General features: G+C 52.9%; 4 protein-coding genes across 7 annotated transcripts in view; 1 reads left to right on the top strand and 3 right to left on the bottom strand.

Annotated features, from left to right (window-relative positions):
- Positions 1-4,971, bottom strand: part of RHOA (ras homolog family member A) — a 61,157-nt gene extending 56,186 nt beyond the window's left edge. Inside the window, exon 1 of one of the 2 annotated variants that reach the window (XM_078078189.1) lies at positions 4,787-4,971. The gene's annotated coding sequence lies outside the window, so the exon portion shown is untranslated. The remainder of the gene's footprint in view (positions 1-4,786) is intronic. The other variant, XM_036100573.2, reaches the window with a different exon arrangement.
- A 60-nt stretch (positions 4,972-5,031) lies between these two features.
- Positions 5,032-8,482, top strand: TCTA (T cell leukemia translocation altered). 2 transcript variants are annotated; one of them, XM_036100568.2, is made up of 3 exons: positions 5,032-5,610; positions 5,864-5,966; positions 7,085-8,482. In XM_036100568.2, exons 1-3 carry the CDS (start codon positions 5,388-5,390, stop codon positions 7,125-7,127), a joined length of 369 nt encoding a protein of 122 aa, XP_035956461.1. In that variant the 5' UTR covers positions 5,032-5,387; the 3' UTR covers positions 7,128-8,482. The 2 variants fall into 2 exon arrangements, with proteins under 2 accessions (XP_035956461.1, XP_035956462.1); XM_036100569.2 differs by having other exon boundaries at positions 5,053-5,610; positions 5,912-5,966.
- A 300-nt stretch (positions 8,483-8,782) lies between these two features.
- Positions 8,783-13,944, bottom strand: AMT (aminomethyltransferase). 2 transcript variants are annotated; one of them, XM_036100556.2, is made up of 9 exons: positions 13,453-13,944; positions 13,184-13,351; positions 12,593-12,673; positions 11,575-11,706; positions 11,088-11,166; positions 10,637-10,782; positions 10,365-10,545; positions 9,837-9,992; positions 8,783-9,736 (listed from the first exon to the last, which is right to left on the bottom strand). In XM_036100556.2, exons 1-9 carry the CDS (start codon positions 13,549-13,551, stop codon positions 9,558-9,560), a joined length of 1,221 nt encoding a protein of 406 aa, XP_035956449.2. In that variant the 5' UTR covers positions 13,552-13,944; the 3' UTR covers positions 8,783-9,557. The 2 variants fall into 2 exon arrangements, with proteins under 2 accessions (XP_035956449.2, XP_035956451.1); XM_036100558.2 differs by having other exon boundaries at positions 13,184-13,337.
- A 125-nt stretch (positions 13,945-14,069) lies between these two features.
- Positions 14,070-18,559, bottom strand: NICN1 (nicolin 1, tubulin polyglutamylase complex subunit). Its single transcript, XM_036100571.2, has 6 exons — positions 18,335-18,559; positions 16,778-16,954; positions 16,415-16,528; positions 15,889-15,960; positions 15,448-15,552; positions 14,070-15,373 (listed from the first exon to the last, which is right to left on the bottom strand). The coding sequence occupies exons 1-6, from the start codon at positions 18,464-18,466 to the stop codon at positions 15,332-15,334; spliced, it is 642 nt and encodes a 213-aa protein (XP_035956464.1). The 5' UTR covers positions 18,467-18,559; the 3' UTR covers positions 14,070-15,331.
- Between the last annotated feature and the right edge of the window lie 229 nt (positions 18,560-18,788).

Genomic DNA, 18,788 nt, shown 5'->3' with positions numbered 1-18,788 from the left:
GGAATTATGTCTATTGATTTTACAAGGAAAAAAGCCAAAACATAGGATGTAAACAGGCCTGCCCGAAGTTCCGTGAAGTAATTTAGGATCCAAGAGAGGGAAAAGGTGTAGAATTTAATTTTTGATTGATATACCACCAAATTTATCACATTTATACAAGTCTTAGCTTCTTTCAGTTAATAAAATGCTCACAATCGGGGCGCCTGGGTGGCTCAGTTGTTAAGCATCTGCCTTCGGCTCAGGTCATGATCTCAGGGTCCTGGGATCGAGCCCCGCATCAGGCTCCTACTCAGCAGGAAGCCTGCTTCTCCCTCTCCCACTCCCCCTGCTTGTGTTCCCTCTCTCGCTGTCTCTCTCTGTATTAAATAAATAAAATCTTTAAAAAAAAAAAAAAAAGTACGTTACAATAGATTGTTAAAAAATAAAAATAAAAAAAATAAAATGCTCACAATCAACATTATCTTGTGAATACTATAATATTGTCCTTTTAAAAGCAAAAAGCAAAAGCAAAAGCAAATGAATCCTATGTAAATTAATTTTCCAACATTTTATTATAAAAATTTTCAAACACATAGCAAAGTTAAAAGAATCTTACAATGAACACCTCTAATCCTACTACCTAGACTACTATGAACATTTGAATAACTTGCTCTAATTACACATTCTTCTTAATATGGCATTACAGAGAAATTACAGGCTGAAAGGCAACTGTCCAAAAATCAATGGCTTCAAAAAATCAGGGTGAAGGCATTAGGTCAAAGAAAATATTCGGAAATCTTTCTGATATTTTTGTCAGAAATGATCAGTATTAGTTTACTACTGGGATGCCTGGGTGGCTCAGTTGGTTAAGCGTCTGCCTTTGGCTCAGGTCATGATCCCAGCACCCTGGGATCAAGTCCCACATCAGGCCCCTTGCTCAGCGAGGAGTCTGCTTCTCCCTCTGCTGCTGCTCCCCCTGCTTGTGCTCTCTAACAAATAAATATTAAATATACATATATATTAACTATTTGAAGTCAGAATGGACTCAGATCTACTCCTACTCTTGGAGAGTGATTCTAGTTATTTGTTTAATATTAGATCATATCATTCTCCTGCTAACAAACATCTAACGAGGGGCGCCTGGGTGGCTCAGTTGGTTAAACATCTGCCTTCGGCTCAAGTCACGATCCCAGAGTCCTGGGATTAAGTCCTGGGATCAAGCCCTGCGTCTCATTGGGCTCTCTGCTCAGCGGGGAGCCTGCTTCTCCCTCTCCCTGCCGCTCCCCCAGCTTGTGTGCTCTCGCTCTCAAATAAATAAAATCAATCTTTAAAAATCTAATGATTTCTCATTTCAGAACAAACCCAAAGAACTTCCCATATCCTAACGGCCCTACAGGATTTGGTCCCTACCCACCTCTCTAATTTCATTTTACCTTCCATTTCTCCCTTTACTCCACTCCAAACATTTTGGTTGCTTATGTTCTCCTCTTTCCCTTCACTTGAATAGTAAAACACTATTATAAACATGCTTAAACATATTTACTTTATCCACCCTCTTCATTAAAAAAAAAAGCTCCATTTGGGACAAACTGCAAATTGGCTGCAATGTAACAGAATGTATCTCATATTTTGACCATTAACTATAAAATGTTAACCAGGATCATCTGGAGGAAGCGCCAATAAATTCAGACCAACACCCAGAATGAGCAGCGTCAATGCCTATCTGATTTTGTCACATGACTACCATAATTATGAGTATACAAGGCCTTCACTTAATACTACAGCACCACAGATTAAAAATGAGTCATTTGAAATAGAAACACTTGAAATAGGAATTTTACAGTAATTACTAACTTTAAACTGTCTTGGAAATTTTAATTTATTAATCTCATAAGTACTTAACAGCGAGCATATCCCCAAAGAGCACATACAGTAAGACACGTTAACACATGTTTAAAATTTAGTTACATTAAAGCGTAGGTGCAGGCAAACTAAGTTCCACTGGCCAGGGATAAAGGATAAACTAAGTGGTAGGGGAAGGAAAATAACTTTTAGGTGCCTTTTACAAGTACAAATATATGTGATTAAAATCCAGTGATTATGTACCATTTATCATTATCACTAGTGCAATTAAATCCAAAGTGCTGTCTATAGAAGCTCAGCAAGCCCAAATTAGTTCTCTTAGAAGTTGAAATATCGGGGCGCCTGGGTGGCTCAGCTGGTTACGCATCTGCCTTCGGCTCAGGTCATGATCCCAGGGTCCTGGGATCGAGCCCGACATCGGGTTCCTTGCTTGTCAGGGAACGTGCTTCTCCCTCTCCCTGTACTGTTCCCCCTGCTTGTGCTCTCTCGCTCTATCAAATAAATAAAATCTTAAAAAAAAAAAAAGTTGAAATATCAGTCTTTCTTCTGACAGAGTTAACATAAATAAATCTCTCAGCTCTAGGACAACTAAGAAGTCCCAAAGTAGCAACTCCTCCTGTCACTGCTTGAACTCTACTCCATGGACAGGAAACACCTCAAGATCTACCTGTTTTCATTCTCCTAATAAGAATCAGGACTAGGAGAACATTCCAACAAACTACCACCACACACACATATACACAGGGAATTGTTGACTTGATATGTGTTTCTCTCCATCCCACCTCAAATCAATAGGCAGAAGAGCCCTCAGTCACATGATAACATCTTAGCCTGACCTAATTATGTTGGATTTGGAACAGGGGAGTCTGGGCCTCCCTTTGGAAAAAGTTGTTTCCTCAAGAAGACCCAAACACCCAGGGGCCCCTGGCTGGTGCAGTCAGTTAAGTATCTGGGACTCTTGGTTTCGGCTCAATCATGATCTCAGGGTCGTGGGATCGAGCCCCGAGTGAGCCCAGAGCTCAGGGAGGAGTCTGCTAGGTTTCTCTCTCCCTGTCCCTCCACCCCTTCCCACACTCACTCACTCCTCTCTCAAATGGATAAATAAATCTTTAAAAAAAAAAAAAACAAAACACCAAACACCTAAAGCTAAAATTAAGCCAACCAGGGACCCTATATATTCATTTATGTATTTCAATCAACTGCTGCAGGACCATTCAGTTTCATGGAGGAGAATGTTGTGAAGCTAAAGAACTGAAATTTGTTTAGAAAATGAATTTTTCAGATTTTCATAACTATATAAAATCAGTAATACATAAAAGGAGAAAACACTGCAAATAAGTCCTGAATTTTACCTAACTCTAAACAAGGTGTTTTAGAGTATAAGGAGAATACCTTAAAGAGAAAACAGTTCTGGTCTGCACCTAACTAGAAAAATGACCTTAGGAAATTTACATAAGTCTCTGGGACTCAGTTTCCTCATCTGCAAATGGGGTTGGACCATATAAGTCCTGAAGATTCCTTCTGGGTCTAAAATTCTTGATCTATGAAAAAGTTGGTGGATTCCTATTCTCTTCTTCCCTCCAGTACAGATTTTTATGAGAACAGAAACCATAACTCTAGCACTAGACTCTGACTTAAAGCAAGTTTTCTTCTATTTTGTTAGGTCCCCAAGAGCCACCACTGCTCTACAAAAGTAGACAGAACTACTCTCCAAACAATTTATCAAAAGAGATCTTTAAATTATCCTTCACAATTAGGAATTAGTCTTGTACTTTCAGGTGACTTGCGCCCAATGCTCGAACCAGTATCTCTACCAACTTAGCCATATCTAAAGTGACAATCATGCAATGGTATATACATGTTACACATCTGGGTATCTAACACTAACTGAGTGAAAAATTCTCACCACATATAACATTTTTAAGAATTTTTTAAAAGTATTTTTTCCCTTCAGATCTGGGAGGGAGGACTATAATCTGACCGCACACCTGCAAGAAACATTTACTTCAAAGACAAAAAGAAGCAAACAAGTCACCAACATTGGTAAAAATTTTAAATCAGGACCCTTAAAAAACACAAGTGAAACCAACTCTGAGGCAAAAAGGATGCCAATTTTACACCATAAACTACTAAACATTGTTTTGACCAAATCGATTTGCGTGCAAACAGTGTTATTTAATAAAGACGGCTTGTTAACTGGGTTCAATCGGTAACTAAGGACAGCTGTTTAGGTGATTCCTATCAAGGTAGTAACTTAGACTAAGCAAAATTCCAAATTAATGTTCTATTTCAATGCAACACAGTTTAAATCATGAAAAAAAATGTTTTCAACTGGAAAATTCCCTTTCCAATACCCAAGAATCCTAACCCGTAAGATTTCAACACTACTTAACTTACACAATCTCCGAGAATACTGCATTTAAAAAGAAAATCTACCCAAAACATAACTGGACTTCACCCTGTATAAAACGGTGATTCATGTTTCATATTCAATGTAAAAGCCAAGATGGAGTTGTAAAGAGTTTCTTTCCCATTTCAACTCTCCACAGCCACGCGCGCTTCGCCGGGGCCGGCTGCACGGCGCGGTCGCCGGGCCCGGCTCGAAGCCCCCGCCCTGCCCGGCACCGCCGTGAGAGAGGAAGAGCCGGGGACCGCGGGCGGGCGGCTTGGGCTCCACCAGGCCTGGCCGGGCGGGGGAAGGGGCGCGGGAGGCCGCGGGGCGCGCTTCCGGGGACTGCGCGGGCGGGGCCGCCGCTTTGGGGAGCAGGGCCCGGGCCAGGAGGCAGAGGCAGGGGCAGGGGCCGGGGCCCAGGGGCAGCCGGCTGAGAGCAGCAGGTGGGGCGCGGCCGCGGCGGGGCTGCGGGCGGGCGGGCGGCCGGAAGAGTGCCGGGAGGGCGGGCGGGCCCGGGGCGCCGCAGCGCCAGGAGGGAACCCTCTCGCTCACCTCAGGCGACGAGTCGCAGTCCGGCCTCTCTGCGCCGAGGACGCCTGTCCGCGAGTCGCAAGCTCGGAGACGGGCGGGTGGCTGAGGAGACGGCAGCAGACTAACGAGAGAACCGACGAAGAACGGCGGGCGGCGGGCGGGGAGCGCGAGCGAGCGAGGGCGGTCGGCGGCGGGAGGGCGGGGAGCGACGTGCGCGCCCCCGTGTGCCAGCGGGCTCGAGCCAGCCCCAGTCGCGGTCCCGCGCACGCGCGCGCACTCACAGCTCAGCCACGATTGCTCAGGAGCGCGTCCACGCCCTAAAAGCAAGGCGCTTAACCAATCACTGCAGCCGCGTGGGGCATCACGGGAACTCCGGGGCTATAAAAGACCTGGTTGCTATTTTATGCTCCTCGGCTCACTCATCCTTTAAGCAAGCAGGGTGGGGCTAGTGCGCGTGCGCGGTTTTATTACTCCGCCCCAAACTGCCAACTCTTCGCGCAAGCGAAGTAGGCTCACCTTGCCTGGTTTACGCGTGCGCACTAATGGGCCTGGGCCCGGAAGACCAGACGCCTGCGCTGTGGGGACTACAGTGACAGTCCCCGGGGTGGGGCATGGGCCAGTCATGGCGGAGCCTTGGTCTGGGCAGTTCTTGCAGGCTCTACCGACCACGGTGCTGGGCGCGCTGAGCACCCTGGGCAGCGAGTTCCTGCGGGAGTGGGAGGCGCAGGACATGCGCGTGACCCTCTTCAAGCTGCTGCTACTGTGGTTGGTGTTAAGTCTCCTGGGCATCCAGCTGGCTTGGGGGTTCTACGGGAGCACGGTGACAGGGCTGTATCACCGCCCAGGTGAGGCTCCCCACCCCCACCGGACTGTACCATTGGGCTCCCCAGAACCCCCTAGACTACCACTGGTCCCCTGAGAACCTTATCACAACTTAACGCTGTACCCTGACCCATGCCAACATACCATTTCATGCCAGAAACCCCGGTCCACCCATCACATTTTAACTATTCCCTTGAACCTCCATCAGACACTACTAGTCCCTTTAGGGCCCCCACGAGACCACCAGACAACACCACTGGGCTGATACCTGCTCAGATCCCCACCCTCAGCCTGCTGCAGCTCTGGATGTGTTCCTGCCCCCAGGTCTGGGCGGCCAGAATGGATCCACACCTGATGGCTCCACGCATTTCACTTCGTGGTGAGTAAATCTGTGCCCATGGCAACCCCATGCTTGGCAGGCAGAGGACACACCTGTGCTGGGAACAGGGACGGGGCAGGAAGTTCTTAGGGCAGGAGTCCGCCAGTTTAGTGGCCTTTGCAGCAAGCTCCAAGGCCTGCAAGTGGAGCTCAGGCTTCGAGTGACACCAATTTCTGAACAGCGCATCAATAGGCTGTTCAGCAACCTGTGAGGTGGTGATTTCAGAGATGAAATGGCAAGTCTGTTGGGTTCCACTTTACTGCAAGCCCCTCAATTAGGAAGGTAGGAGCCTCTGTCCTTATTGCACTGACTGGCCTCATCAGGGTCAGCCTCCTCATCTGTAAAACCAAATCACTAATCAGAGCATTCGTTCAACTAATCTCTGAGCTCCTACCATATGATGGGGCCACACTAGGTCCAGAGAACAAGGATAACCCAGGCGCTGTTTACAGGGGGAGCCAGAGATTTAAAAGGGAGGGCAGCAAAAAATAAATAAATGAATAAAAATAAAAATAAAAGGGAAGGGGCAGCAGAGCAGGGGGTGAGGGCGGTCAGAGTTTTCTCCCAAAACAGACAGCTAAGCTGAGGGCAAAGGCTAGGGAGTGGTTAAATGTACCAGGCCGAGAATGGATAGCACGAGAGCCAGGGCAAGAACAAGGGTGTCATATTGGAAGACTAGACAAGGCTGTGACACCGCAGTTCAAACATGAAGGCATGGAGGGACCATGAAACCCTATCCTAAATCTCAGGAAACTGTTGAAGGACTCAGCAAGGCTATGGCCTGATCTAACTTCTCTTTGTGACTGCCTGCTTCATGGCAAGAAGATAAAGGGGTCCAACAGAGAAGGCAAGAGGCCAGTTAGGAGGCTTGCCGCTGCCCAGGTCCTGGGCAACTGGGGAAAGACAGGAACACTGTGATAAGGCGAGGAACCAGGAGGAAGAACGTGTTGGCAAGAGACAGGTGGGGGACCCAGTGTGGGCCGTGGGAACTCAGTAGAGAGGTCTAGGTTGTAGTGTGGCCTTACTGAGCCCACCTCAGCCCCTAAAGGGCTAGAGAGCCAGTCAGGGACTGTTAGGCTGCCTGGGAATAACCCCTCTCTTCTCTCCATCACTTTTAGGGAAACAACAGCAAACGAACCTCTCAAAACCCACAGAGAATAAGGGAAGGCAGCAGAGGGATCTCCAGGGACATCACCGGGTCTGCTGGTTCCCACACTGGGTTCTGCTGCTGCCCAGACCCCAGAGACAACGGCAGAGAGGTCAAGGTTGGGGGCAGGGAGTACCCCAGTGCTTGCAGGCCTGGGCCTCCACTGCGCTTTGCCTTGCCTCCAGCAGCTCCAGGCATTGGGCCAGTAAAGTTTGCCTCTACCCTGATCTGGGTGCCTTAAGGAGAAGGCATGCTCCTCCCTCCTCTCTTAGGGGTAAGCTCAGAAGCCTCTGGGTTGGAGAGGCCAACAGTCCCGTTTTCTGCCTTGGCTTTTTCCTGTCCCTCTTCCCATCCCCCTGGGATGTGACCCCATAGAAATTTGTCCTGAGAGGAAACTTGAGGTTGACCAGCTCTGGGATTTGTAAGGGAAGCCTGTTTTCCCCTAAGCTCTAGGTTTCTTGAATTTGTTTTTGCTTTGTTGGCAGGGAGCCAGGGAATTCTGGACTGGACATGGCCTTACACTGTGTAGTTACTTAGCTGGCCCATTCAAGTGTAAGGCAGGGGGAGCTGGCACCAAACTGGACTTGGAGGCACCAAACACCCACCTCCCTGGCCCATCCAGAGCTTTCCAGGTGTGAGTCAGGCTATGGAAATAGTCTTTTGCTGGATATCAACTCATTCATACTCCTCTCAGTCCTTCTTGTTGGGAAGCTGGGTGCCTGAAAGACGCTGAGCCCCGGGGGGTGGCCTTCCACCCCCACCGTTTTTAAGTGCCCATGGGGTTGTACCCTGCCCCCTCACAGGGAGACACTAAGCACTTAGTGAGGAGTTGCCCTATCCCACCACGCCCTGCAGCTTCATCACTTCCCATCTTGACCCGGAGCCACAGGAGCCTCATCCTAAGAGGCCACGGTCTCCCCACTAGCACCATCTCAGCCCCCAAGAACCGTCAACCGGGAAGAGCCACGGGCCTGCCACCTACACTGTGGGCCGGGGGAGCTTACAAAGGTGTGGGTGGCACATGCACTTTCTGAAAGCAGCGTACCGCTAGAACTGCCTCCGAAGGCCATACTCCTACCTGCTTCTGCTGCGCCACCAGCTACCTCAGTGTCCCGCCGCCTGCTTCCTCTATTAGAGGTCACATTTCCATCCAGCAGCCTTTGGCTGGCCACCTTGGCAGCAGAGGTGCACTGGAAGTAGGACCACACTGAACTGATGTACGTGGACCTCCTCCGGAGCTACCTTCTGGCTGGTAGGATGACAGTTTTGTAGCCCCAGCCCTGCCCATTGACACCACCCCACAGAACCAGGGTCTCACGTTTCACCCCAGGTTCAACTGAGGATGTAGCTTATTAAACATGGAAGTGCATCAGCTGTGTGATTATTGAGACAGGACAAGGGTGTGCATGCACAGGGGAGACTGGAGAGGGAACATTGCCCCTCAGCGCCCAGAATGCAACGACTTGCAGAGGTGGAGAGGTGACACCAGCTCCCTGGAGGAGCAGTGGTGAGTGGCTGACAGGGAGGGGCACTATCATTAGTTTTTATAGACCTGCCCCTCTCAGGGAGAACCCACTCTGAGCCTGCCTCAGAGGCCAGGCAAGCAGAGGTTGGGCTGGCACCCCAAGAACCATGTGGACAAAGGACAATGAAGCTAGACACTGGCAAGCAAGAAGAAAAGCTCATTTAATGTTTTTTTAGAGGTCAGTGGAGTCCAGTAATGGGCACCAGGGGCAAAGGGCAGCCAGGGTAAGTCAAGTCCAGGAGAAGGCCCAGCCTGTCCTACAACAGCCCTCAGGACAGGTGGGCTCAGGACAGGTGGTGAGCCTGGCACGGTTTGCTACTGGGCAGCAGGCTGGGCTAACTTGGGAATGTGGAAGAGTGAGTCTGTGCCTCCTCAGCTGTCCCTGAGTTTACACAGGCACAGCAGCCCTACAGGGCCAGCCCTCGGTGAGTCAGGAGTCATTCCTACCCAGGGAGAGGCCCCAGTCTGCATTCATGGAAAGTAAACGGAAGGAGGTGGCTGGCACTACCCACGGTAATAAGCCCCTTGCAGTGTGAGAAACCATGGTGAGGTAGGCCGGGCGGGCCTTCTCCCCTCCCTGAATGTGAGCCTCTGCTCCACAGCCAGCACGTGGCAGAGTGGAAGGGACGGATGCCGGAACTAAAGCTTCCCACAGCCCTCCAGCAGGCAGACGAGAACAGGGTCTGCAGGACCACGGGCTGACATCGCATGAGCTGGTCCCTTGCTCTTAAAAGTTAGAGAGGCACAGGAGGGGGGTGGGAACAGGTGTTATCGGCCGCCCTCAACCAGATAACCAGAACCAACCTGCACCCTAGCCACCTACCCCCAGTGTATTCAGCCTCAGCTTCTTGACTAACCCTTGTAGAATGCCCTCCAGGTCCAGGCTCCTGGATGGGAGGGGCCCTGTCCCAAGCCACTTTCACTTGAGGGTATAGTAATTTGTGGTCACAAAAGGCATCTTGCTGACCACAGCCATTTGCTGCTTCCGCCGCACCTCTACCAGCAGCGGGGTACCTGGCCGACTGTACTCATAGGGCACATAACCCATGGCCACATTCTTCTTCAGGCAGGGAGAGGGGCAGCCACTGGTCACAGCACCTGTGTGAGCAGAGGCCGTATGTCAGCATCACCTTGCCAGTCCAATGCCCACCTTCCTGGGGAAGGGACAAGGGCTCTCCAACTTTTCTGGTCCACCTACCAATCACAGTGCCCTCTGTATTCAGGATGGGGCTGTGCACCCGCATCGGCGCCCCCTCGCACATTAACCCCACACGTCTCCGCTGCACCTTGCCCCTCAGCTGGGCAACAATGACCGAGGCTCCAGGGAAATCCATGGCGGCTCGGCGGCGCTTCCCTGAAGCATGACACACCAGGATTAAGCCACAGTCCATAAGACCCCTGGCCACAGGAGATCCTAGTTACAAGGACCCCAAGTAACATCCATCCAGCAGTGAGGGCCCTTTGCTCAGGTTCCCCCAAGCCCCATTTCTCCCCTGCAATGCAGTCAGCCACCCACATCCTGTCCCCAGGTCTTAGAGGCTGTGCTGCCCACCTCAGCCTGCTGAAGATCCTCAGTGTCTAATGGGCAAAGCCACAATCGCACCTTCAGGGAAAGGAGGCTTAGGGAGGCTGAGTCACTTGCTCCAGGGTACACAGCCTTGGGAGCAGTCATGGGCTGGCCACTTCAGCCTTTGGGATTCGGTCACTGAGTGCTAGCCCAACTCACCCAATGTCCAGCTGAGGCTGCCTTCTACAGGTGTGGTGCGTTCATCGATGTCACTCCCATACAGGCAGAGGCCTGCCTCCAGGCGCAGGCTGTCCCGGGCCGCCAGCCCCGCCAGCTTCACCTCTGGGTTTTCCAGCAGAGCTGTTGCCAGGCGGACCGCCGCCGCCGCCGGCACCGAGATCTGCATGCGACACCAGAGAGCAGGGGGCAACTGGCTCCAGAGACCTGTGCCCTACACTACCCTACACCCACTTCTTGACATCTTGACATACCTCCACACCGTCCTCCCCTGTGTAGCCACAGCGGGTCACACGGCAGCCGGACACACCAAACACCTCCATCACAGCACTGGTCATGAAGGGCAATTTCCTCAGGTCATCTGCCACGCCGGCCTGCAAAACCTGTGCCGCGGTGGGGCCTAGGCCCAGGAAGCCAGTGACCCAGTGTCCAGGTCCCAGTTTCCCCTCAAAGCTGGACCACAGCCCCTACTCAGGGGCCAGAATAAGCCCTGAGCAAAGTCCTACTCTGCAGGTCGGAGAGATGCTCTTGCCCACAGGCCCTGAGCCTTATAGCAGGTGGAGGGAGGGCCTAATTGCAAACTTAGAATTATGGCACACAAATACAACACCATCCACACCTCCCTCCTGGAATGGCCCCTGTACTGAGCAGTCAAAAAAGCCAGCAAGGCAAAGGTCAGCTCCAACCCTAGCCTGGCCTGCTCACCTTGCAGGGCTAGCAAGGCATTATCTACCACCTCCAGGCTCACGTCACTGCCCATGTTCTGAAGCTCCCTGACCTTGTCCTGAAAGGAAAGACAGAAACACCACATCAGCTTCTGGGATTACTGAGCTCCTACTGCGGGCTGAGAGCTGAAGAGCTAAGGCAGAGTAAGCTGGGTTCCATCTTACAAGGTCATACAACTAAGTGGTAGGAATGACCCAAGCCCAGGTCTGCCAGTGTTCACATCGGGCTCCAGCCTCCACCTTCACCAGAGGATGCTTGCTTGGGAACTGGGGCCAGTCTCACCTTCCCTACTCCCCCCGTCACTGGAACCTGGCATTCTCCATGGAGGGCCCACTCTGGCCTGCTGTTCACTCACTCAGAGAGCCATTGTCTGAGCCCCTTGTCCCTGCCAGGTCTGTCCTGGACAACAAGGATGCTGCTCTGTGAGAAAAGAAGACAGGGTACCTAGAACACAGAGGGGCCGTACCTGCATGAGAGCCAAGTCCTTGTCCCAGCAGCCAGCGTTGGACACCACATACAGGTACCCCTCAGAGGTGCTGGTCACAATCAAGTCATCTAAGATGCCTCCAGCCTCATTGGTAAACAGCGACAGTGTCCCCTAGTGCCAAAGTGGAACATCTTTGCCTCCAGGTCCAGGAGGCCCAGGTCAAGTATGAGTCAGACACACCCCTGGCCCACTCAGCCACCACAATTCATGAACCCTCAGGCAAAGGGCTGGGAGGGGAGGAGGAGCAAGGAGCAAGGCTAGGCAAGCCCATGCCCCTGCCCAGCCCAGGGTTTTTGATCCTCATGCACTGAGAGAAGTTTTTTCCCCTTCCCCATCTTGGGAGACCTCCCTGACCTGGTGGGGCCTCTGCACTTCTCCCCACTCAGTACTGAGAGCCCCACTTCACACTTAATCCAGGACATCTAGGACTTGCTTCATCCCACCCAGACCTGAGACAACTCAGTCCATGCCACAAACCCCAAGACAGAGACTTCAAAGTCCATCCTGGTGATCCCATGAGTGCCACAGCAATACTCCAAAATACCGTGAGGCTGGCCTCACAGCCTCCCCACTGGATGGACACAGCCTGAGTTTGCGAGATCACATGAATCACCTGGGGATCTTGTTAAAACGCAGGTTCTGATTCAGCGGGTCTGGAGCAGGGCCTGAGAGTGTATTCTTAACAAGCTCTTGGTGATGATGAGGCTGCTGGATTAGGGACTACCTTTGCATTGCAAGGGGTCTGACAGCATGGAAGGTCACAAAACAGGACATAAACCTGGGTTTCTGGCTTTCCAGCCTGATGTGGTTAAGGACGGAATAAGCCCCCTCCCTGCAGATAACTGGACGTCTGGACATGACTCAGGGACCCCATCCCCCAAGACTGCAAGCCCTGAGATGCTGTGTCTGAGCCTTGGCTGCGCCCCCACCCCTCCCATTTGCTGGCTCAAGACTAAGAACACCCACTGAGCAGAAATACGAGAGAAGAGGGACCCACCTGGTTTGGCCTTAGCTCTGCAATATCTCCAACCACTAGACTCTCCATCAGCTTCACCCGATCACAACCAAGTATCTTGGTCTGGGAAAGAAATCAAAAACCTCAGGCCACTGGGCAAGGAGGCACCCTCTCTGCTGTTCACAACCCAGTCCGACTCAGCCAAAATGCCTGAGCAGTCCTTTGATTCTGCAGATGGCAGAGCCCCACCTTCTGATTCCCCCACCTCTGCCACCACAGGAGAGGGTGCAGTGGGGGAGGTTAGGAAACTTGAAAGGGCCCAGCACCATCCTGAAATACCCCCTTTTCCAAACCAACACCCAGGAGAGTCGATGGGAATGGGCGCCAGCCCTGGGGAACCCAGGACACAGAGGCACACCACTGAGTGGGAGCAGGCTGAAGAGATTAAAGAGGAGACAACCAAGAGACCCTCTGAGTTCATTTCCTGGGGGCCATAGTCTATGACACCGGGGACCTACCTCTCCTGCGAGGGTGGTGGCCCTTGGAATCCAGCTCCCCACAAAGCCAAGGGTTGCACCACTGTAGACGGGGAGGAAGCCCTGACCGGGCAGCTGGCATGCTCCCCTGGCTCACCTGCAGCATGTGGGACACGTCAAAGAGCGAGCAGTGCCGGCGTGTGTGCAGGTGTGAGTCCACGTGGCTGTCCCGGTACTGCACAGGCAGACTCCAGCCTGCAAACGCCACCATCTTCCCGCCATGCGCCAGGTGGAAGTCATAGAGTGGTGTCCTGCGGAGCACGCCCTGCGGGTGGCTGGGTTCAGGGCCACCAGTGTCCCGGCCTCCACCCTCCTCCCTCCCCCACCTCCAAAATTGGCACCATGCCCCGGCACCCTCGATCCCACCTGTGCACAACTGAACGGACGGCCCAGGGCCGACGGGAGCGCCTTCAGCGCCTTCAGCTGCAAGCCCAGATGGGCCACCACGCTCACTGCCCGCTGCATTGTTGCCCGCAACCGGTGCAGCCGGCGCACGGAGGCCGCCACTCTGCCAGGCACGCTGGGAGATGTAGTCCCGGCTCTGCTTGGACAGGTCTCTCTCCCACAAAGGGGATCAGAAGGGGCGGGCAGCCCCAAAGGCAGGCAGCCCCAAGGGCAGGCGGGGCTTTCGGGCAGTGTGCAGTAACTCCAATCTGCAGGGAAACAGCCCCAGGCACTTCCAGTTGATCTTCCAGGGCCGATTAGGCGGTCCAAACCAGTCAAGCTGCTCCGAGACAGAGCTGGGGGCTAGACCTCCCCTTGCTGACTGCCCTGCCTCCAGAAGGCCAAAGTTTTATAAAGGGCCAAAAGGCCTGAATTGCGCATTCAGGACATCAGGAGTGTAGGGTCACATGGGAGGAGGGGAGGGGGTGGAGAGGACGCAGGAGGGTGGAGCCGGCCTGGCAGGCGGAGCACATCAGTAATCTGGCCTCTAGTGAGGGTCTCCGGCTTTCGCACTGGGAGGACACAGGCAGCCAGTAGTCTTGCTTTCCACAAGTATTTATTGATCTTGCTGCACACTAGGCCCTGTGCTGGGTATGAATGAAGCACAGTCCCCACCACCGCCCCAGGGACCTCCCCCCACTCTTACACACACACATTCTCTCTCTCACACTCTCTCTGAGGGCTGCTACTCCCTGAGTACAGGATTGTGGTCATTACCCTCTTAACAGAAGCTGAACGGGGCGAAGTAAATGACCATGCGGGCAACACCTGCAAGAACTCTGGTAAGAGCACAGCGTGGCCACCAAAAGGGGGCTGACCTTCCTCCAGAAAGCTTTTGAGCCCCACAGATGTCCAATTTTCCAGGTCTAGCACAAGTTACAGTACTGCTGCATCATAGCCCCGGGGGGCAAAGCCAGGAAAAAACAGAAAAGGAAGACTTTCTCGTAAGAGCAGCCTGCCTTATTCAGCAGCAGGCCTGGGGTTGTAGCAGACCTCAGCCTCTCTGAGAGCGCTCACCTGGACCCACACCCTACCAAGGCTGATCTTTCATCACACTGAGCATGACTCTTGGAAGGGGGCAGCTGGGAAAATGGACAAGAACGTGCGTTGGGCACAAAGGTCCCGGAACTCATTCTCGCACCCTGGCCTTGCCGGAGGCACCTGCCCAGGCTGGATGGGCAGACCCATTTGAACACGCATCCAGGAGCAAGCTCAGGGACCAAGGGGTTCAAGCTGCCCAAATCCCCAGCTTTGCTCCCTAGGCAGGCAGCAGGTAGTTAAGACAGGAAATTTCTTCTTAGGGGTGTAACACAAAGGGAAAGAAGACCACTAGAGGGCGCAGAAGGAAGAAATGGGCTCCTGTTTTTCCCTCAAGCTTCCAAACTACCTGAGTGCGAAGACTACAGCAAGCAGCCTTCCAGCAACAGCTAGAGCAGGTTTAGTAGGTCACCCCAACCCACTGCACTCAGGGTGAAGGAGCAGGCAGGAGTCTGGAATGTGCATGTTGGCAGAAGGAGCAGAGGGCACAAGGGGATTCTTAGTATGTAGAACTGAAATGTTTTTAGGGTAGGAAAAGGAGTTTCGGGTTGCAGTCGGATGAGGACAGAGTACACCCCTGCCGAGAGCTCATGCTGAAGCAACACAGTGAGCCCCCAGGAATCTTGAATCTGTGAACGTGGCCCAGACCCAGTGAGCATGCAGGCAACACTCGGAATGCACAGGGAAAGCACTCCAGCCTCTGGTGGCCCAAACCGGGTCTGGGTGGGCACGGAAGGCCAACATCTTGGCTAACAGCCACAGTTCAGGTGTAGGAGAGCAAGTTCAGGTCGTAACAGCCATCCACCTGCAACACAAAAGACCATGAGATCTGACCCGCTCAGGGCAACGGGAGCAAAGCAGAGGGAAGCAATCACTCACATCAAAGCGGCCGATCCTTGCGGAGGTGTGACTGGCCCGGATCATCTCTGTCAGCGCCCACATCTGCTGCACCTCGGAGGATACCCTGCTGGGGTCTGGGAGACCCTGCTCCAGAAGGAGGGGTCAGTGGCCATGGGTATCTCCCCAGCAGTGCCCTTAAAGCTCCAGAGAGACCAAGTTGGGCTATGGGGCCCTCCAACTGAGACCAGTAACATTCCCAGGTGACTTGCAAAACATGAGGTTGGGGCCCCATGTGCAGGAGGCAGCCCAGCCCCATTCAGATATGCCTCAAATCCCACGGACCCCCCAAGAGGAAGATGGCACAAAGTGAACAAAGGGCCCTGGGTCCAGCCCCAAATTCTTGTAGAAAGAGGCCCGCCTGGGCCTGTGCTGGACACAAGAGCTTTTCACACATGGTTCTGACCCACGATGAGGGCTTACCTCAATGAGGGGAGCAGGCTGCTCACAAGGCACTGGGTGGGAGAGCCACTTGGGGAAGGTCATGGAGGGACTCTGCAAAGCAAAGGCATACGGCCCTGAAGGAGGCGGAGTGGAAAAGCCCTAGGACCAGATTTCAAGGTCCTCAGAGAAGAGAGAAGGGCACCTGAGCTTCAAAAACTGAGAAGACCCTGTTCAGGGGTCCATGAGGTCCAAGGGGCAGTCAGACTACCTAAGAGCTTAGAGACTACCTAAGCTCTTCCGCTATGCAGGAGGCCCCAGGAACACAAGGAACAGAAGCATCTCCCAGCACTTGAAGGCTCAAGCTCTGAGAGAGGCAGGTGGCCTCAAAGGTCAGAGGATATGAAGACATGACCTCACCTCTCACCCTTAGCTTCCAACAGTCCCTCCTGGCTAATTTCCTTCTGAGTCTTACCGTCCACTCCCAGCCCCACACCCAGCTCTCCTAGCCATAGCTAAGAGCCTCCGAGAGAAAGGGCCAACCAACAGCCCTGAGCTGGCCACTTACCTTTGGTCCCTGCTGGTAAATCTGCAGTTCCTCCACTGTGAAAGACACCCACAGTGGTGATGGCTGTCGCAGAATCAGGCGCAGCTCCAGTACTCTGGCCATGTCACACAGCATCTGACATAGATACACACACACACAAGGACCCAGCGAGGCCCTAGCTCACTGCCCAAGAGCCTCCCAATCAGCAGTGAGCCAAGACACTGCCTCCCCAGGCCTTTAGGAAGGAAAGAACAGTAATCCCTCCGAGGTACAAGCCCAGGCCAGCCTTACCTCCCCTCTTCCCTCCAGGTATCCTGGTCCAATCCCCAGGCCCCCTGAGAGCCCTCATCTGGACTTCCCTGGCCATGCTGAGTCCCAGCTGACCTGGTGCTTGAACAACGATACATACTCCTGGGCTCCCTCCTCACTGTGCGGGTCGGGCATGAGGCAGTAGTCCCGCAGGCAAGTCACCCACTTGGCCGGGGTGTGCGTTGAGCTGTGCTGCCGAACACGGATGCTCAGAAAGGCTGTGTAGTAATTCTTAAACACGATCTCCTGTAACTAGAGCACACACAACCCACCATGACAAATCAGACCCAGGCCCAGGGCCTGAGAGGCTCAAATGTACCATGTACCATCTCCTCCTCCCCTTAGGAATGTACTCGTCTACCAATCTAGCAATTTCAACAAGCATCCACTAGGGCCCAAAGACAATTTCATTTTCCTAGAAGAGCTCACAGTCCAAATGAGCAGGTCATGCAAATAAACCATGACTGCAGATCTTTTTCACAAGTCTAAGATGCTGCCAGAACCTTAACTCTGGAGAAGGCAGAAAATGTACAGATGAGGCCTCAAGAAGGAGGAGTTCACCAAGTGGACTGGGACAGAGAGAGTGTAAAAGTATCATAAGCAGGGGCGCCTGGGTGGCTCAGTCATTAGCATCTGCCTTCAGCACAGGTCATGATCCCAGGGTCCTGGGATGGAGCCCTGCATCGGGCTCCCTGCTCCTCGGGAAGCCTGCTTCTCCCTCTCCCACTCCCCCTGCTTGTGTTCCCTCTCTCGCTGTGTCTCTGTCAAATAAATAAATAAAAATCTTAAAAAAAAAAAAAAATTATCATAAGCAAAGGGGCACCAAAGGATGAAACAGCAGTGATTCAGCCTGGCTACAGCAATTCTCATCACTGGACACTCATCAGAATCACCCAAAGAAGGTTTGGTTTTTGTTTTTTTGTTTTTAATATAAATGTACAGGCTCCACCCCAGACATAATGAATCAGTATTTACAGGGTTGGGCCCTTTAATGAAGTTTCCCAGCTTATGGTAAGGAACAGCTTGGAAGAGGACCACACACTATGGGACAAAGTGCATGGGGTCAAAAGGCAGGCAGGGCACAGACACAGAGTGGCTCCGAATGCCAAGCCATCAGAAAGTGGACTTTGTTCTCTGTGCTGAGGTCTTGTAGTGTCAGTCACTCTGCCCGCAGATGTGGACGGGCAACTGGAGATTGGAAACTGGCGCCATTGGGATGATCCTGAGGAGCAATGTGCTGAACCTGACCTCCAGCAGGGACTGTAGGGAATGGACAGGAGGCAGGTTTGGGGGTAACTCATTGTCTAATGATCCCCAGCCCAGTGGCCAGGAACAAAATGACCTTTCACCTCTGTTTGGTTCACAATTGTATTTCCAGCATCACCCTACTATCTTGGCACTTCTACGCCTGCCCTGTCCTGGACATCGGGGAGAGTCGTTGAAGAGAACAGGACAGAAATCCGCATTCTAGTAAATATGTGCTTACTGAAGTAATAAATAAATGATTAACTGATTTGCAAGGGCGAGGACGCTGCAGAGGCTTTCGGTAAAAGATTAAATGCCTGGGACACGCCCGAGTTCCCAGGTCAGCCCCGCCCAGGAGCCCCGGTCGCGCCCACGGGGCTTGCTCACCTCGAAAGGCGCGACGCTGGGGAAAGTGACATCGATGACCAGCACACCAGGCCGGCCTTGGGAGGTTCGCACGTCGCCCACCTGCAAGGCCACCGTGCCTTTCACATGGCAGGGCACCGACACGCGGGACATAGTGTCAGCCGCCTCGACCAAGCCCAACTGCCGCTCCTGGCCTCTGACCACTGGTCCTTCCCGGCGTCCCCAGCAGAGCCCCAAGAACTACAACTCCCGGAAAGACTCGCGCTGGGCCAGCTCAGCCAATTACTGATGCTCTGGGCTGGCCGGGAGTCGGAAGTGCCTGAGGAAGTGCTCCTTCAGCCAATCATGGCGCGAGCCTTCAAGAGCTCTGGGCCCTGCCCAGAAACGTCCGAGCCCTCCGGTATCGGAGCGACCCTGACCCTTCTCCGCCAGCGGATCTTGCTCCGTTACTTCGGCTGTGCGGGGCGGGGGTTAG

The sequence above is a fragment of the Halichoerus grypus genome, chromosome 1 (genome assembly GCF_964656455.1).
Source record: "Halichoerus grypus chromosome 1, mHalGry1.hap1.1, whole genome shotgun sequence".
Taxonomy (NCBI): Eukaryota; Metazoa; Chordata; class Mammalia; order Carnivora; family Phocidae; genus Halichoerus; species Halichoerus grypus.
The sequence above is the reverse complement of the archived record's forward strand: the minus strand, read 5'-3'. Positions and strand labels throughout refer to the sequence as shown.